At 46.4% G+C, this 18,831-nt stretch overlaps 3 protein-coding genes across 4 annotated transcripts in view; 1 reads left to right on the top strand and 2 right to left on the bottom strand.

The window, feature by feature from the left end:
- GPAM (glycerol-3-phosphate acyltransferase, mitochondrial) overlaps nt 1-14,832 on the bottom strand; it is a 138,088-nt gene extending 123,256 nt beyond the window's left edge. The window contains exons 1-2 of the mRNA XM_089313988.1: nt 14,712-14,832; nt 11,674-11,780 (exon numbers count right to left, since the gene is read on the bottom strand). The gene's annotated coding sequence lies outside the window, so the exon portion shown is untranslated. The remainder of the gene's footprint in view (nt 1-11,673; nt 11,781-14,711) is intronic.
- TECTB (tectorin beta) lies at nt 903-18,752 on the top strand. Of its 2 annotated transcripts, none has more exons than XR_016221539.1 (11): nt 903-1,008; nt 1,164-1,327; nt 1,989-2,179; nt 3,481-3,623; nt 3,727-3,799; nt 9,400-9,503; nt 9,639-9,722; nt 12,887-13,049; nt 14,723-14,964; nt 15,914-15,946; nt 17,057-18,752. XR_016221539.1 is itself a non-coding variant. In XM_002718744.5 (11 exons), exons 2-11 carry the CDS (start codon nt 1,252-1,254, stop codon nt 17,104-17,106), a joined length of 990 nt encoding a protein of 329 aa, XP_002718790.4. In that variant the 5' UTR covers nt 903-1,008; nt 1,164-1,251; the 3' UTR covers nt 17,107-18,752. The 2 variants fall into 2 exon arrangements, 1 of the variants encoding a protein (XP_002718790.4); XM_002718744.5 differs by having other exon boundaries at nt 14,723-14,795.
- The window catches only part of LOC100344092 (guanylate cyclase 2G), a 49,650-nt gene continuing 47,679 nt past the window's right edge, over nt 16,861-18,831 (bottom strand). Inside the window, exon 22 of the mRNA XM_089314226.1 lies at nt 16,861-17,176. The gene's annotated coding sequence lies outside the window, so the exon portion shown is untranslated. The remainder of the gene's footprint in view (nt 17,177-18,831) is intronic.

Below are 18,831 nucleotides of genomic sequence, written 5' to 3'. Positions count from 1 at the left end.
TGAAAATCCACGTATTTATCTTCAGCTTCCCACAGCCTTCTCCACTAGCTCTCTTGCCCTGTGAGTCAGCCCAGGTTTACAGAGAAGGAAACGGAGTCAGAGAGAGTTTTAATGGCTTGCTATCTGGCTATTTCCTTAATTCTTTGACATCATTATCATAACACATACCATCCATGTAAGAACAGGTTTTGTGGAAATGAGGAAACACCACCCTGTTATCAATGCCTGATGCTTATAAGACACAGCCCAGTGTTTCTGAAACACTGAATTATGTGCATTCCAATAATAGACTTGGAACCACATTCTCTCTGTTGCTTTCCTTGAGACGTTGTTGGGTAATTAAGGATTGAATTACAGGAAAGCCTAAGTTCCTTCTTCCAGCACCACTGCCCTAAGAGACCAATGCATGCCTAGAGAGTGTCCAATTAAAAGCTGTATTTCAGGATGAAATTTGAGAGGCCAGAGTGTATCTACAAATAGTAGAGGAAAAATCCTTTAAAATGTTTACATTTGCACAAATAACTCATATTTTGTTTATCGAATACAATAGCATTGTACTTGAGTCTTCCGATCTTCAAAGTTTAGTTCGGCTACACAAAAACAAAGAAAGCCAGACATAAAAAAGGAAATTTGTCACCTGAAACTGAAACTGTGTGTCTTCAGAGTTATTTTTTGTACAAGGGGAGAAAAACTCAATTTTGTATTTCAGTCTTGGTTGAAAAAGTTTCTGAAAAAAGGTTTTTTCAACTCTGTGAAGTAAAAGAAATGAGATTCAAGAGGTAATTGAGCTTCCCCTTGGATTATTGTGCAAAGTCTCCTTTTATCCCCTCCCCCTGTTCTTTGTGACTTATCTGGAGCCGGGTTCTTTTACACCATCAGGCTATATAAAGTCGAACTAGGACTAGGGCTGGGGATTTGAGGAGCATCTGGGAGGCAGCATCCACAGTCGGGAGAGAATGAAACAGCTGGGAACTTGAGCGACCGCGTGTGCCATTGACTCTCCCAGTGGTAGGAGTTCCATTTCTTGCCTCTCAGCACTAACGTGGATCAATTAAGAATGGGGGGTGCTGGCACTGCTCTCCCCTGGGAAGTTCCCCTGAGAATGCGCTGGCTGCTTTGTCCTTGCCCTTCATTGTAACTTCTTCTTCATGTTTCTGACCCAGAATGATCGAGATCCTGATCCTGGAAGGACCCTAAACATTTGGCCAAGCTTGGTTTGGCCACCTGGTGAAGACCAGGCTCCGAGAAGCAATGGTGGTGAAGGCCTTTGTCCTACTGGCCATGTTTGCGCACGCTTCTGCGAGATCATGCACACCCAACAAAGCAGGTATGCACAGTGCCTGCCCGCGTTCCTGCAAAGGAAGGTTTCCTGAGAGTTCCCTTAGCAACACTCTGCGAGCTGGTTATGAAAATGCAATGATGTAGCCAAGGAGAAGCAAGTAAGCCCCCAGAGACAACGAGATTCTCCTGCACAAAAATGTGCGGGATAAACTTGGACATTTTTAAAGTTAGAGAAGGCTCTCTCTCATTGCTGTCTCTTTCTCTCTCTGCCTCCCTCCATATATACATGTGTGTGTGTGTATATATAAATGTGTATAAAGCAGCTCCATCTTTTTTTACTTGACTATATAATTTCTGTCTTGAGTCATTCATTAGTGTTTTACAAAATTGTGTATGAAATGGAGATTTTTTTTAAAATGCTAAACTACATGCTTATATATATATATATTCAATCTGTAGCGTCACAGATTTCTTCAAATAGAGTTGGGTTTACAAATGAACCCATTTTAAATGCATGGTTAGTGCAGTTAGTAAATAGATGTAGCAAAACTTTCAACAGGGGAAACACATCACAGATGGAAAAGGGTGGCGGGAAGGTATGTTTGGCCACCTGCTTTGCATCTTCAGGTATGGTTGGAATCCACCACTATTGATATAGATTAATGTGCTAATTGTACCTGATTTTACCAAGTCTGTGTTCTTTCCAGATGTCATTCTCGTGTTTTGCTATCCCAAAACCATCATCACCAAAATCCCCGAGTGTCCCTATGGATGGGAAGTACATCAGCTGGCCCTTGGAGGGATGTGTTACAATGGGGTCCACGAAGGAGGTTACTACCAGTTTGTCATCCCAGATTTGTCACCTAAAAACAAGTCCTATTGTGGAACCCAGTCTGAGGTAAGGCCAGATCACATAGCGGAGAGTCACTTAAGATACGTGGGCCCAAGAACAAGACATCTACTACCTACCCTTAGAAAGATTCTGAACTCACCAGATTCCTTTCAAAGGTCAACCCTGATTCTCGAACTTTCTGGGACATTGGTGCTGCTTTCAAAATCTTCTCTTCTGTCTAGTTTAGATCACTCTTTGACTTGACTTTTGTTCTCCTAATTTATTGCTTGGGCCAGCAAGACCACATTTATGAAGAGGACAAAGCCTATTTCCCATCTCCAACTCAGTTTAATTTCTGAGTTCATGAGCTACCACCCTTCCTGGGTTGGGAAGGCAGATGGGTGGGCCATCTTCTGCCTAAGACTTTGCAATGTTAATAAAGTTTATTTGGAAGAGTGACCACAGTATAGCACAATTTTTAGCTGGGTCTTCTGAAGTATCTATGATGGAAAACTATAGAATAAAAAAAAAAATAAAGACATCCTCTTGCCAACACTCTCCTATAACCAAAAAAAAAAAAAAAAAAACTAGTTCAGGGTCACAGGACCAGTGGGGTTGTTGTCAGAAAGGGAGGCCAGGTCTTCTGACCCTCCTATATGGTCCAATGTTCCTACTGCCTTGATTGTCAGAAGACTGTACAATTTTGTGTCTCAAAAGATGGAATTTAAGAGCTTCTGGGCCAACTTTTCTTCCTAAAGATCTCACAAGGACATAGTGATTTTGTGAGAATTCAGTGACTTTGTGTGTTAACAAAGAACCATGCCCGTGAGTGTACACAGGTAAGGGGAACTAGAAATCATGTGTGTGGTCTCAGGATGGTCACTTCTCAAGTGGACACTCCAGATCCCTTCCAGCTCCAGTGGTCTGTGATTTTAGAACCCAACAAGCCAGAGGAAAGAGTCTCAGAGAAAGTGCTTACAGAATAGGAAAGAGCGAAGAACAAGTCTAGAAACGGGAGCTGGGCAAAGGCGTTCACTGAGGATACTTAGACTGGGGGGATGGATAAAAAGATGATGTTGGGAAATGCAGATTCCTTGAGTCAGTTCCCAGGGAGCCCATTGACATCTTTAGGCCTACAACAAAACCTAGATTATTGTACCTAATCTTAACTGAAGGTACTGAAGAACTCTTTTACAAAAATCGTTACATCACCCCTAGGCAGAAAGAACAGGTGCTACTGTCAACAGTAAGGTATTCATGCCTCCCTCACTGGACTTTTCTCTGGGCCATCTTCACCCACTTTCCTCAAAACCTTCCCTTCCCATCACAGACTCAGGACCACCCTAACTACCTTCTCCTTCCTCCAGTACAAGCCCCCCATCTACCACTTCTACAGCCACATCGTTTCCAACGACAGCACCGTGATCGTCAAGAATCAGCCTGTGAACTACTCCTTCTCCTGCACCTACCACTCCACCTACTTAGTGAACCAGGCTGCCTTTGACCAGAGGTAAGCTGCTCTGGAGTGGAGGGCTGGCTGCCTGCGTGTGTGCAACAGTCCCTATCAACCAGGCGCGTTTCAGTCCTTATGCAAAATTCTCTCCCCTTTTCAGAGTGGCCACTGTGCACGTGAAGAACGGGAGCATGGGCACATTTGAAAGCCAATTGTCTCTCAACTTCTACACTGTAAGTGGTCTCCAGGTCCCTCCACCACCCTGTGTCCTTCCTAGGAGATGATGGGATGCTTCCTGAAAATTCACTCTTTCCCAAGCTCCATGAAGAACCCTATTCTTGAATTCAAGCTGAAACATAAGATTGGGTTTCCCTTTAAACCTCTTTAAAGACCAGATGCAGAAAATGTCAAATTCGTAGACTGGATAGAAGAGCTACAGAGTGGCACAGAGATCTCAGGCCAACCGTCCCACTTTACAGACGTGGCACCTTACACTGTGGCAAGGTCAATAGACAGTAAGACAGTCACTGACTGACTCTTAAGATTAGTTTCACTCTGACTCACTCCAGAAATTTGTTTGCATTTAGAACCCAGCTCTCAGTAAAGCACGTGGCACAGAGCATTGAGCAGTGTGCCTGAAACAGAGCTGAGAAGAGCTGGGACGGCTTCTGCTGCCTCACTCTTCGATCTCGGAAGCCCCCCAGTCAGTGGCTTTCCTCGCTGTCAGACTGGAACATGCGGCCCACCTTGGCATCAGATTTAAAGGCACACCCAAAACAAAGCACCCCAGCAAAATTAAACACGCACTGGCCACCAGGCCGGCTGCCCTCCTGCTTCGAAGGATGCTTTGTTTCCGAAGCCTCAGCTTCCAGCGAGGGCTCAAGCACACAGAGACACTGGCCCAGTTGGCTAGAGGAAGATGCCAATAGAAATACAGACCTTTATAGAACATTCGAACCAGAAGGCATCCTTACTATCCTACCTGGAACCCCACTGACTGAAATCTTTGAACTTGCTTTATCTGCTGCCTGGAAGCTTTTAACCCCATGAAGTCGGCAGACAGGAATTGGAGGGATCCTGTAACAACCCAGCCCATGTTATACATGAAGCCCAAGGGGAGGAAGTGATTTGCCAAGAGATACCATAGGCAGTTTGGAGCAGCACCCGGTCGAGAACTCCTAACCTTGGTCTTTGCAAGGTGCTTACCGTGAAGGGTGTGCAGCTTCTGTTTCAAAAGTCCTCAATCTGCACAGGCCCCTTTCAAGTCCCTGCATCTAATTTTAGATTTTAAAAAAATTTTAATTCCAAATTGTCTAAGATTTGAGATCTCACAAAATCTTCCCCTGCCCCAGGTTACACACCACGACAGGTTGGGTGCTGAGAAAAGAATCTCCTCTGGCTTCTTGAGCTCTCATTGGGAGGATAAATTAGTGTGAGGTGCCAGGGTGAGGAAAAAACAGCAAAACCACTGGGGTCGCTAACAAGGGCAGTCCAGAAGGCAAAACACGCTTCCAGCATGGACAGCAGCCACAGGGGACAGCCTGATAACAGGCTAGCTTCACCCGGGTTCCTGTCCGGAAGTGAATAATTGTTATTTCTTTTCTTTTCTTTTTTTTTTTTTTTTTTTTTTTTGACAGGCAGAGTGGACAGTGAGAGAGAGAGACAGAGAGAAAGGTCTTCCTTTGACGTTGGTTCACCCTCCAATGGCCGCTGCGGCCGGCGCACTGCACTGATCCGATGGCAGGAGCCAGGTGCTTCTCCTGGTCTCCCTTGGGGTGCAGGGCCCAAGCACTTGGGCCATCCTCCACTGCACTCCCGGGCCACAGCAGAGAGCTGGCCTGGAAGAGGGGCAACTGGGACAGAATCCGGTGCCCGACCGGGACTAGAACCCGGTGTGCCGGCGCCGCAAGGTGGAGGATTAGCCTAGTGAGCCGCGGCACCAGCCAACAATTGTTATTTCTACCAGATAAAATTATAGATACAGTCCTTGAAAGGTTTTACAACAGTGAGCAAATGGAGAAGACACCAAGACTGTCAAAAACTTTACCACCATCAGGCATGTTGGGCAGAGTTGCAGACATACCTGTGAGGCCTTAGAACCAGGAGCATCTGATCTCCTTTTTAAACTTTTATTTCAAGAGTGATGTACCCTCAGCATCACTCGAGCGATGCTCTGAGCTGTATGAACAAGGCGCCTCCTTGATCTATGGTAGAAATGAGGCTAAGTCTACCCCAGGCGCCTTCCAAGACCCCTTGAGGACAAAGGGACCTCAGCAAAGAGAGGGCTGCGTGGTACAGAGCCTCCTGCACTGACTGATATTCCCATGGTGGGCTCAGTTTCCTATGCCTGACCTGTGGGGCTAGTATTTTTCTTCTCTTCCCTTATTCCACTTGGAGAACATTCTTGTGTGTTTCTGAAGCAACTGCTCCCTGCATATATTTCCATCAAATTACCAGAAACAGAGCAGTGCCCTAGATAGCACAATGGAATCAGTGCATTGCTAATTGCTTAGGATTCCAAGGGCTCCAAACGCTGGGCTCCAAAGCACCAATTCTTCTCCGAATGCTTCCTCTCTCTCTTCTTTCCAGCCCTCTCCCACTCACCCTTGCCAATAACCCATAGTTAGTTTTACTAGCAGGAAGTTATTCTGACTCCCATTCCAGAATAAAGGAAGGTAATTCAGCTTACAGAAGTAGCCTAGTATTGTAGGTAAGAAAATTCGTCTTGCCATCTGACCACCGGTTTGAACCCTAGTTCCACCATTGACTAGTTGTGTGACCTTGAAGAAGTTAGTTAACCTTTCTGGGCGTCCATATGTGCCTTTGTTAAACTGAGATAATAACACCTATACCATACGTGTGTTATGAGGATTAAAAAAAATCACCTTAAAAAGAGTGTGGCCCAGAGTCTGGGACAAGTAAGTGCCTGAGAAATGGCCATTCTCAACATGGGAGATTTGGGTCTCATTTAAAGTGGAAGCTCTGAGTGCTCCTAGCATTGGTATAAAGATCGGGTTGAATATCAAAGCTAGTGTGGGGTTTGGTTGATATTTATGCCATCAAAGAAGCCCTGACCATTCTTCATAGTTAGACAAAGATAAATGAAAAAGCTTGGGGTTGAACAAAGGTAAGAGATAGAAGCCCAAAGTCAAAGTAAACCTCAGAGGTAGTTGACCTTGACCTTCTTCCCAGTGCCCAAAACTGCTGACAGATCACTGGAGTGTTAGCTCTATACCTCTTTGAAAAGCAAGGGTGAATCGGGCCTTCCCATATTAGATCAGCAACTGAAGCTTGACACCTGAACTCTTGCCCTCTTGTCCTGTTCTGTCTTCTGATACAATATCATGTACTTCGGTTGCTGACAGGCCTCACCTGTCTCCTTTATCGCCTCTAGCTAAACATTTTCTCGCGGTTGGCAATTCATTCACCATCCTAGTCTCCCTCTTGAATATGATCTAGTGGTGATGACCCCATCACAAAGTGGAGGTCACAATTGAAACGTTAGATTCCAGACCTCGTGAGACCAATGCAGGACCCTGTTGGTCAGAGATGACCTGCTCCAGGTTCTGGAAGACTCCTAGGATAATGACTTTGGGGCACATATCTTTCACCACTGTCTCCCATTGAATTTGTGAGCAAGCACAACTCCTCGATTTTTCCACATCACCTACTATGACACCAAGTGTGCCTCTACTTCACTTGTGTTGCTAGCTAATTTTGACTCAATCTTTGGGTTGGAGGAAGAGATTGGATGGCATGATTTTTCAAGGTATTCATCCATTCTGTTCGACAAACAAGTAGCTTGTGTAGTAATTTCTATCTTTCTCAGGATGCCAAAACTAACATTTTATCTGTTATAACCCCGACAGTGTTTGCAATCAGTAAAATAATGGGAGAGGCTTTAGACGATGAAAGAGATGGAGTCCTCTTAAGTTCCTGTCTGTGTGTTTGACCTGCAGGGTTTAAGGTCCACTGGAACTAGATAACATTGCTAAATATGGGTTCATCCTTACACTGTCTACAAACCTCCAAGCCCATGAAACCCAATATTAGTACCTTGGTCTAAGCTTTATGCTTCCACTATGTAAAGTCACAAAAGTTATTCCCATTTTTCAGATGGAGAAAATGAGGCTCAGAAGATAGACTTGACTATTGTATGCCCCAAAGTAGCCATGAAAGCCAGGGTTAGCTCTAGATCCCTGTCCTTCTTCCATATTACTTTTTTTTTTTTTTTTTTTTTTTGGACAGGCAGAGTGGACAGTGAGAGAGAGAGACAGAGAGAAAGGTCTTCCTTTGCCGCTGGTTTACCCTCCAATGGCCGCCGCAGCCAGCGCGCTGCGGCCGGCGCACCGCGCTGATCCGATGGCAGGAGCCAGGTACTTATCCTGGTCTCCCATCGGGTGCAGGGCCCAAGGACTTGGGCCATCCTCCACTGCACTCCCTGGCCACAGCAGAGAGCTGGCCTGGAAGAGGGGCAACCGGGACAGAATCTGGTGCCCCGACCGGGACTAGAACCCGGTGTGCCGGCGCCGCAAGGCGGAGGGTTAGCCTAGTGAGCCACGGCGCCGGCCTTCCATATTACTTTTGTTTCTGGTAGCTAAAGCCAAGAGTAGCACAAGGCTGTTACCCATGTTGAATGAAACCAAGACTAGGAGAATGGAGCAATTGGTCTCCTTTGGGTAAGTCACCTGGAACCACTACTGATATTCCTAATGACTCACCCAGAACCTCCTGCTGAGGACAGAAGGAGAGGCCCACATAGCCAGGCCAGGGATCAGAACCTGCCATTCCTGTGCTCAAAACCTCACTCCCCATCACGCTGGGAGCTCAAGATGCAATCTTCCCAACATCTTCCCTCATGGTGACTCTAACCTGATCTCCTGCTCCTGTTCTCCCTCTCCAGCTCCCCTTGTACTCACTGGGGCCAGCCCACCAGCCTTTTTAACATCCTGCTGGCCACACTCTGTTCTCAGGAATTTTGCCTGACCAAAGTATTCTTCCTAGATGGCCACATGACCCTGTCATCACTCTCAAGTCTTGCTCCAATGCCACACGTTTACTGAAGCCTCCCCATCCACTGTATTTAAAATTATAACCTGCCTCCCTCAACCTCCAACCTGTCCTACCATTTTTATAGCTTGTCTGTACAACATCCTATATTCTATGCTAGCATACTGTATTATTTACCTGTTGTCTTCTGTCTTCCCTGCCAGAATGTCACATCATTGGAGAAGGATTTTACTTTGTTCACCAGTGTACCTCAATATATGTAATATTCAGACATAAAGACCATTCCAAACACACAAAACAGTGCCCAACACATAGCAGGTGCTCAATAAATTGTGCTTATTATTCTTGTCAGTATTAACTATACCAGAAATCAGCTGATAAATTTCTCAACCCAGGCTGAAAGCAACTCGGGCAACAAGTACAAGTGAGCCAGGGCAGTGAGGGGCTGTACATATGTTCACGCCCACATACATCAGCAAATTCAGTGAAATGCATGTCACAGCATCCCTGGATTCCACTTTCTTCTCATCAGTCAAAATTTGTTGGCATAGATGAGACATGCAGTTTGTGTGTGTGTGTGTGTGTGCGCACACGTGTCTCACTATGATTAGAAACTCTAGAAAATGCATGTCCTCGTCCTTCTAAGATGGCACAACATTCAATGAGGTACAGTTTCTCTGGCCTTGGGCTGTCTTTCTGTAGTCACATAAGGCTGTTTCGGGAGGCTGATTCCCACCCCCAGTCCACCCAACCCATCCGCTCCTGGAAGACCCAACTGCTCAGTCTGAAAGGTATATCACCTGCTATCCATTTCCTTCCAAAGAATGCCAAGTTCTCCACCAAGAAAGAAGCCCCCTTTGTCCTGGAAGCATCAGAAATCGGTTCAGACCTGTTTGCAGGAGTAGAAGCCAAAGGGTTAAGCATTAGGTGAGTAGATGTCCTCTGTGTTTATGTTTTTAAATACAAAGGGGGGAAAGCTGGCCAAGAGTCTTTTTTTAAAACAAGATATTTCTAGACACGAGACTTTTGGGTTCAAAATAATGCGTTTTCTTTCATTCTCAGGTTTAAAGTGGTCTTGAACAGCTGTTGGGCCACACCCTCAGCTGACTTCATGTACCCTCTGCAGTGGCAGCTGATCAACAAGGGGTAGGTACCACCTTCAAGAGCCAGGGCTGAACAATGGGGCCAGATATTTCCGGGGTGACTTTGCTGTGGCTTGGGATAGCACGAGAGGGAGAGGTGGAGACCTTTGGGGTTATATCAGTGATGTCCTCTGTGTCTCCAGGCTAGGGACCATTACTAAAAACATATAGTGCTTCTACATACCAGCTAGTATCCTGAGAGCCTTATCATATATTAACTCCTTTAAGTCTTACAACAAGGTAGGAGGCATTACCATCATCCCCACTTCACAGATGAGAAAACATAGCCACAGCTGAGGTTCAGTAAGGTCTCTCAGTAGGCTGACAGGGTTCAAATCGAATCAGTCTGACACCAGAACTACAGTGGATTCTAAATTAGATAATCTATATGAAAAAGGTTAATAAATAGTACCTAGTCAGTATCCAGTAAATTTAAATAAAATCATTATTTTTATTATTAACTCAAGACATAAAGAAAAGCTCTGAAAATTCCAGGTAGCAAATGGAAATATTGTAATTGTACCACATAAAGGCAATTCTACAAGTCAACCAGTACACAGGAGGTAGAAGTCCAGGTTGGAGGCTGTGACAGCTGTTGCAACAAAGGTGAAAAGACCTGAACTGAGACTGTAGCCAAGTGGTCATAAAAGGAAGAAGCTTCCGTAGGAGAGAGAAAATTTCAGGAGTTAATCGGGTATGGCATGGAGGGCAGGAAAGCACAAGAAGTATGTATAACACTCAAAAGGATGACTTTGCATGTGGCACCTGTGTGCTGTGGATGGTGGGGAACAGTATTTGTTGTTGACCGCTGGTGCCGAGGGATTCTGGGTAAGAGAATATGCAGCCTCCCAAGTTCAGGAGTGGATGTGCAAGCTTGAGATGCTGATTGTCCACGAGTACTTGGAACTGTAACTTTAGGAAAGAGAGGTAAAAGTAGAAGTAGAGGCAGGGTGTGGCATTATCCACACGATTCACAGTCAGCAACGAGGAGGCCATTCACCAACCAAGGACACCACTGTGCTCCCGTTAAAACGCCAGAACCCATTAGGCCAAGCAGAAATGGGGGCCAAGGACAGAGATCACAAAAGTGGGGTCATTGTGAACCTTCGTTTTTATTTAACAAGCATTCGTGCAGACTTATCATTCCAGTCATTGCTCTAGGTAGGTACTTGGCAAGCATCATTTTATTTAAATTTCATTAAATCACAAGTAAAGTAGTGTAACAATCACTATTTTAGAGATAAGAAGACTAACGCATAGACAGAAACATGCCCAAAGTCTGGAACTAACGAAAGGAAGTTCTGGGCTTCTAACTCAGGCAACAAGACTTCCTAGGCTGCACTTGAACTACCCACAAAGCCCCCTGCTGAGAGACAAGCTTAGTTTGGGTGCTTACTTCACAGCTATCCCTGGATAATTAGATTCTCGTAGCTTCCGTTGGCAAACGTGCAACCCAATGGCTTCAGAGATTCTGAAAGACGTTACTGATGTACAGAGTCCTGCAATTGCCACTGGTCCCTGGGGAACCTCTCAGGCCAAAGCCAGGCAGTACACACATGCCTGCCACCCTTGGAAGCATCTCCCAACACACATAGAATATGGCAGAAGGAAGAATGCTGGTGGCTTTGGCTTAGTGTTTACAAGAGGCCCCCAAACTGTATAGTACACACAGAGGATGAAGGTACTCTAAGAGTTTGCATAAAGATTAATTTAAAAGATGTTTATTTTAGTGCAAAACATTTTGAAACCCAGGCATAATTTTCCATACTTTTTGTTTCCATGAACTTTCAGAAGCACCCTCAGACCCGTGGGAGCTGTTACTCTGGGGGCACACTGCAAGCCATATCAGAAAGTCCCTGGGAAGGCACATTTCAGCACAGCCAGATTTCTGAAGCCCTGAACAGTTTCTCTATTATGCCTGGTTGACACAGCACATTGGTTAGGGATGCACTCACCAGGACAAGCGCCAGAAAGGAGACTTGGGAAGTCTGCTCCCTCCGCCTCTCAGATAGCTTTAGCTCACACTGTGTCTTTTTGAGGGAAACCCACTTTTCAAGAGTTTCTGGAGAGATCACAACAGATACGAGTATGTAATCTAGAATGTTCCTGTGCACCTGAGTGCACCCGATACAGCACCCCTCCCAAAGGGCATCCACCATTTGTTTGGTGATAATGTGGAAACTTCCCGGCAGCCTCCGCTATCCAGAGGTAGCGGTCACTGAGGGGCAGGTGCCACAGCCAGTGCCAGGACACGGTGCTGCCAAGGCACCCGGGCTGCCATTATTCATCTCTGCCCCGCCCCCCGACAGAGCTCAGCTTACACTATTTTCCACTGTTGACACCAGGCCTGGGGCACTCTGGCTGCACAGAACTATTTTAAGGTCTCATGCCTTGAGTTCGTGCAAGGATCTTGGGTTCATTGACCACACGCTCCCGCAACAGAGCCGTTTCGTAACCTGGCAAATGCCCAGTGCTCCATCACTGCTCAGGGTCACCACGAACACGAGCCGCTGCTGACTCCTGGTCCAGAGCCGCAGGCATGGCCTTTGTGCCTGTTTCCCTCCCCAACTGCCAGAGCAGGCATCCCTTAGGTCCAGCCTCAACTTTGGCACACGTACACATTCCAATGACACCCTTCAGTCATTGTTGTCTGTGCTTATATTTAGCATGTGACCACATTTTTTACAAAGATAATAATATAATATGTATAGCTTAAATATGATGACAAATTCAGACTTCCAATGGCAAAACCTCAATATATAATACACAAAATGTGTTGGGTGTGACTTAAGCTTAGGTGGCTATGGCAACACAGGGTAAACACAGCCCACAGCACCCTGTCTTTACCTTGTGTGACCATGGGGGTCTTTAACCTTCCAGTCCTGGGGAGAGCTTTCTCCCTCGGGACAGAGGTGTGACTGACCAGGTGTCTCACATGTCAATCCCCTCCTGTTGTACCCTATGTGTAGCATGGGGACAACCATCACATCTTAGAGTTCCTCAACTTGACCTTGTGGTTGCAAGGACCAAGGGAGGTACTGCCGGTGAAAGGGCTCAGGAAGGGAGGACAACCCATGTAAGAAGCTGGGGGTGGTGCCCTTGTGCCCGAGAGCCCCTGCTGGAGTTCCAAGAGGTGTCGCTTCCCTCTCCTGCCTCCATATGCACCAGGTGCCCCACAGATGAAACCGTCTTCGTGCACGAGAACGGAAAGGACCACAGGGCTACCTTCCAGTTCAACGCCTTCCGGTTCCAGAACATTCCCAAACTGTCCAAGGTCTGGCTGCACTGTGAGACGTTCATCTGTGACAGTGAGAAGCTCTCGTGCCCCGTGGTGAGTCGCCCTTCTCGGGAAGGATAACGGTAGCCCCAGGGGACTGGAACTTGAGCTTTTTGTTAGGCTGGGAAGTGGTGGCCAGGCCAGGTCTATGTGGACATGCGCTGAGGGTTTTCTGGAGGAAAAGGCACTGGGCACAGAGTCAGCCCTGTCCACCCCGCCACCCACAGCCTCCACCATCTGACGCTCGTCACTTGACACACTGGGGCCAGGTGTTCTCATCTTTGAACAGAGTGGTGACAGGGGAGGATGGCCTGCCCTTTGCAGAGAGAAATGTTAGATAAAAAGAAAGTGTCAACAGACATGCAAATACTTCGAAAAAGTTAAAGTACAAGGGAATTTCCAGGTCTGGAAATAACTCAAAAAGTGGGGGTTTTTTGGCCTTGATTGGATAGCCTGAGGGTCTGTCTCTCTGCCCTCAGAGAGGTGCTTCAGAGATGCCTGATGCCAGGCCAAGGCGATTCACCTGTCTAAGAGGAAGGCCGCGCGATCTGTGCTCTTAACAAGCCATCTGGGTGATCCTGACACACCCCGGCTTAAGAACCATTGTGCGAGTGACTTAAAAGTGCTGAACCCCACTCTGTTATGTTCTCTGGACGAGAGCCTGCAGTGTTTCCAAAGAGCTAATCAGCCCATATAGCCTACAGCACCCAACAGAAATGGGTCGTAATCTCTATTTTCATGGACTCATTTGGCCAGAAAACATAAGCACAAATAGAAAAGGGGGAAGGAAGTGGAGGGTGCAGGGCCAGGGAAGGCATGAGAGAGGCTTTGACAGGTTCATCAAAGCCGAAGTGTGGACAGCACATTCTTGAAAAACAAGAAAAGAAAATGAACTAGAACTCGTTGACTGAGTGTCCATTTCTCAGCTGACGGTGATGAGAACAGCTGCATCTAAAAGCCTCCTCAGAAGGGCCGTGGGTCTCTTCCCCGGGGCGGGGACTTAGCACAAAGCCTCCTTCTTTGTCTCAAGTTGGAGAAGAAACAAAACATGTTTCTCCAAATTACAAATAAAAGATAACTGTTGCCTGGGGAATTTTGACTCCATTCAGTTTGCAACATTTTGGTTGTTTCGGTTTTATATTGAAAATGTTACCTTTAAATTTTTTTTGGCAGAAATGTTTTAAGTTTCTGGATTGACGTGCAATCCCTGTACATTTTTATGGGGTGCAGAGCAGTATTTCACTAGATACACACAGCATTAACCAATCATACCACATGATGAGGCCTTCCATTTCTTTAACACCAGCTGTAGTTACCTTACTGTTTTTGGAGCACCAGATTTTGTTTTGTGGGTTTTTTTCCCCAAAAAAGATTACTTTTTGATTGATGGATGGGAGAAGTACAAATATAGATCAGACATAGAAAAAAAATAGATCTAGCGTCCATCTGTTGGTTCACTCCCCAAATGCCTGCAGTGGTCAGGGCTGGGCGAAGCTGAAGCCAGCAGCCCAGAACTCAATGCAAGTCTTCCACACGACCCGAGCCATCACCACCCCTCCCAGGGTCGCTCAGGAAGCTGGACTCAGGAGCCCGAGCAAGTAATGGGAGCCAGACAGCCCCTGCGGGAAGTGGGTGTGTGCACACCACCAGGCTTGGTTTGGTTCTGAATCTCATTTCTTCTCCCCCCCCCCCCCCCCCCCCCCCCGCTGTACTCACTCCCTCCGCAGACCTGCGACAAGCGGAAGCGCCTCCTGCGGGAGCAGACAGGGGGCGTGCTGGTGGTGGAGCTCTCGCTGCGGAGTAAGCCCCCCTGTGTTCCCAATGCCTGACGCTCTGGGCTGCGTCCACAGGCACGGCCGGTTTGAGCATTTTGACTGAATTGCCAAACCAGGTGTGCCTGTGGGCACAACCTTCGCCTGCTCCTCGAATCTTCCAGGGAGGTGGGGAGCAGCCAATCCAAGAAGTTGAGGTTTGTTCGCTTCCCTGAAAAGTTCTCTGTGGCCTAATTCCAAATGTCCCCGAGGAATTAGGAGGGACTGGGCTTCCAACAGCAGGCAGTGAGCCATAACCATCAAAAATGATACCTGGCCCCGGGCACGCCAGGTGCGGGTCAGGGAGCCATCACTGAGCACCTAGCACTGTGCCTGACCTGGGCTGGGGAGTGTCCCAAACAGATCGCCCCCGGCAAGGAAAGAGACCGTACACCTGACGGAACCTAAGGGAATGGGAGATGGGCTGGGGGTGGGCAGGGTGCCTGCGGTGGGAGGAGGGGAAAGAGGACTCAACACAGCTCCGGGCTTGGGGAAGACCTATCAGCTGAGGGTGCTCTGTATCACCTGAAGTATGGTGTGACCTAAGGGTGGGCTGGGCGCTGGGGGCTCTAGCAGCTACACCTTTGACTACTCTTACTGAGCGCTGGCTAAAAGCCCCGTCCCAGCTGCTGCCTGATTTTGCGTGGTCTGTAAACTAAAAACCATTTTCCCATTTGCATATGATCCCCCGCCCCCAAACAAAAGAGAAGCATTATTTTATGACACATAAAAATTATATAAAACTCCAATTTCAGGGCCTATGATAGGTGTTTTTAGAACACAGAGACATTCGTGTAGTTATCATCGACTCACGCTGCAGAGACTGGTGGATGGGAGGTGGGGGGGTGACAGGCCCTGTGGCCCTCAGAGCTGAGAATATTTGCTATCTGATTCTTCCCAGCAAGGTTCCCAACCCAGCTGTAGAGAGTCAAGGAGAAAACCGTGGGAGATGAAGCCTTTGTAAAGCCGGGCACAGACCTTGTCCGTGGGGGTGATGGGTGCTTGGGGAGAAATGGGGGAGGAAGTGTTTCAGAAACACAGCCCTCGGGTTTCTCCTCCCATGGCCGTCCTTAAGCCTTCCTCATTCTCTCTCTTTACTCACTACAGGCATGGGATTTTCGAGTCTGTATAGCTTCTCAGGTAAGGAAAAGAGACACCTTTGAGAAATGTCATGGCACAATGCTTTTACAAGACCAACATTAAAAAAAAAAAAAAAAAAAGCTTAACTTTAGCCCCAGCTAAATTGAAAACTACATTTTAAAACACAGCTGGGTGGGGAGGAGGTGGGCCAGGGTGGAGAAGTCTCTCCCCCAGGCTCTGGAGGGAGGGAAGAGCTATGGAGAAACTCAGTGAAGCAGAACTGGACCCTGGTCCCCCAAGTCTCAGTAGAGCCATCACCAGGTCTCTTCACTTGGCTCCTATGTTAGGAAACATGGCTTTCAATGATGCGTTCATTTAATAAATATCTGAGTCCCTGTGGTGGCTCTGCCCCTCACTGTACTTGAATTACTTTGGGCAATGACATCAACCCTCTACGAAACTGGGCTAATCACGGCCCATCTAGTATCTGGCTATTGTACGAATTATCTAATTACAGCTAAGAGCATTGAACAATGCCCAGGACATAGCAAACATCCAGTAAGGATCAACCACAGTTTTGATGACTGTTGCTGGTGCTGTTTGGGGCACTGTACCAACTGCAGCCAACAAAGCGGGCAAGGGCCCTATGCATCCGGCTGTGTGTGAGATATGAGGGAAGACAGTGACAGGATTTAAAGAGCAGCCAAGGAACCCCTTAGAGGAACAAAAAGTTCAGCTAAGACCCAAGGTTTCGCTAGAATAATGAGAAGGAAGCCACCATGTGAACAGCTAGGGTAGGACGGTCCCACTTACCAGTAAACTCACAGATATATAAATTAACTTTTGAAAAGTCCAGTCCTAGATTTCTCTTTTTAAAGGAAACTCTGCAGTGACCTCCCTACAGTGAAATGTGCCATCGCTACATTATGAAAGTACAGATTCCCATTTATCATCAGAGACCCATAACCCAGATCTATCACCAGGCTCTTTTTACTGATACGTGTGAACTACAGAACCCCTCAGGGAGACCCAAAACTGACTTTGTAGGAAATGCACAGTCTTATGGAAAGTTACTGAAGACCCTAGAGTTGGCTGGTTCATTCATACAGCGTTGGCCTTGCCCTTGTAGAACTGTGTCTGAGTGCCGTCTCTGCCTGCTCTGGTTCACAGCTGTTCTCTGTCACCTGGTCACGATGCTGGCGATCTGTGCCGTGTTATAGGAGTTAGCCGGGCCACGGCAGCTCCTCCACCCCAGGTCGTCCTCAGCAGATGACAACTCACGTCTATTCACTGCCAAAAAGAGCAAGAAGAAGCCCACGTTGTTGAGAAGCAGAGACTAGTTGCCTGCCAGCCACATGTTCCAGTAATTTTTGTGACTTCATTGATGGTTTTCCCTGTACTGTCCCACTTTCTCTTGTTACTTCCTGTGGCGCTTAGATCCTGCAAGTCCCTCCCCTTTCCTACACTCAAGTCAGGACTCCTTTGAAAGCTATTCTAGTCTTAAAACACTAACACACCCACCCAAGCATTCTGGGGAGAATGTAGGACAGAAGCTCAAAGTCTATGCTAAATACAGAATGCACAAGAATAAGCAACTTTCCCAAAAAGGGGTTTTGTCATCAGGGCTGCACTATTCTACCTAAGGACCAGAGCTGAGCCTCCGCTGGGTTCCAATCTCTCAAACCAGGATGTGGAATCAGAGTAGAACACCATAGTTTGCTCAAACCTAATTAATAGAAAAGAAATGGATTCTTGTGAGCCCCTAGTACTGACCTAATTTGTCTTTATTATAGTTTCTTAAATATATACAAACTTTAGATATGTATAAGCTTTTTATTTTTAGAGTTGATACGTACTCCTAAAATCAAAAGAAAATTGCAAATGTAATAGGAATAAAACTATAAAAAGAGTAAAACTCACCTTCCTTTCATCTAATTCTCATAATGTAGCATTGCCTAAATGAGACTGCTGCTTGCAACATGACAACAAAGGGGCTCCCACACCCAAGTGCACTGAATTCAGTGACCTGACCCTACCGTATGCATCGTAAGACTTACGCACTCACTACTCTTCTTTATTTGCTCTGCTGCGAGATCTTCATTTGTGTGAAATGATCCGACCTCAGCTAACCTGTACTTAAACATCCCAGCCCATTTCTGTTTTTATCTCATTAACTTACTGCAAACATGAGAATGGAACCAACCAAAATTCAGAAGCACAAATGCAAATCACATGGTAACCTTTCCTCGTATCATGACCCCAGGGATGCAGAATATCCTGACATCAACAATATACATTGTCAACAAACTAAAAATTGAATGAAGCAATCCTGCAGGAGAATTGGCTGCAGGACTATAGGCCTGAGTTGTAAGTTCTTGTCTTGGTTGTATACAGACTTCATTAGTGGGTTTATGATTCTAATGCATGTCAGCCTGTCTCTCTGTATGTAGCATGTTGAGAAATTGCAAGATCTGCAGTTCCATGGTTCTTTTACAACTCGAGTTAGTGAATGCAGAAATTAAACTACTAGTCAAGTCTCTGGAGAAATGAAGTACATGCTTGCTTAGCGATAGGCCAGAGTAAAATGACTTGCGTAGCCTAAACTTGCTCTCTGAGCTGGTTTTCCAACCAGTCTGAGATCCCCGCTTTCTGTGAATGCAGAGTCTTTAGTAGTCAGGGAAGACAGAAGACGTATTTTATTGGTTCTAGTCCAAAACTCTTAAGTAGCCCATTCCTAGCCATATTCATAAATCCTTGGCTGTCAGAGTAAAACAATGTTGTGTTAGTTTGGCTTTATTTTGTCAACATGTTTTATGATCTTGTGTCTACCTGGTGCTATGGAATAAATAAAAAGCCTTAAAATAAATAACCTATGACTACAGTTTACAGCACTAGTATATCATGCTGAAAGTCAATTCCTCAACTCCCCCAGGAGCTTTTCCAAG

Source organism: Oryctolagus cuniculus, chromosome 15 (assembly GCF_051225735.1).
Source record: "Oryctolagus cuniculus isolate XC-2025 breed Fujian yellow rabbit chromosome 15, ASM5122573v1, whole genome shotgun sequence".
Taxonomy (NCBI): Eukaryota; Metazoa; Chordata; class Mammalia; order Lagomorpha; family Leporidae; genus Oryctolagus; species Oryctolagus cuniculus.
This window is presented reverse-complemented; position numbering and strand designations above follow the sequence as displayed.

Coding starts and splice junctions, on each gene's coding strand:
- TECTB (XM_002718744.5), top strand. CDS start 1,252: ATGGTGGTGAAGGCCTTTGTCCTACTGGCCATGTTTGCGCACGCTTCT. Junction 2,180..3,480: donor ATTGTGGAACCCAGTCTGAG/GTAAGGCCAGAT, acceptor TCCTTCCTCCAG/TACAAGCCCCCCATCTACCA. Junction 3,624..3,726: donor CAGGCTGCCTTTGACCAGAG/GTAAGCTGCTCT, acceptor TCCCCTTTTCAG/AGTGGCCACTGTGCACGTGA.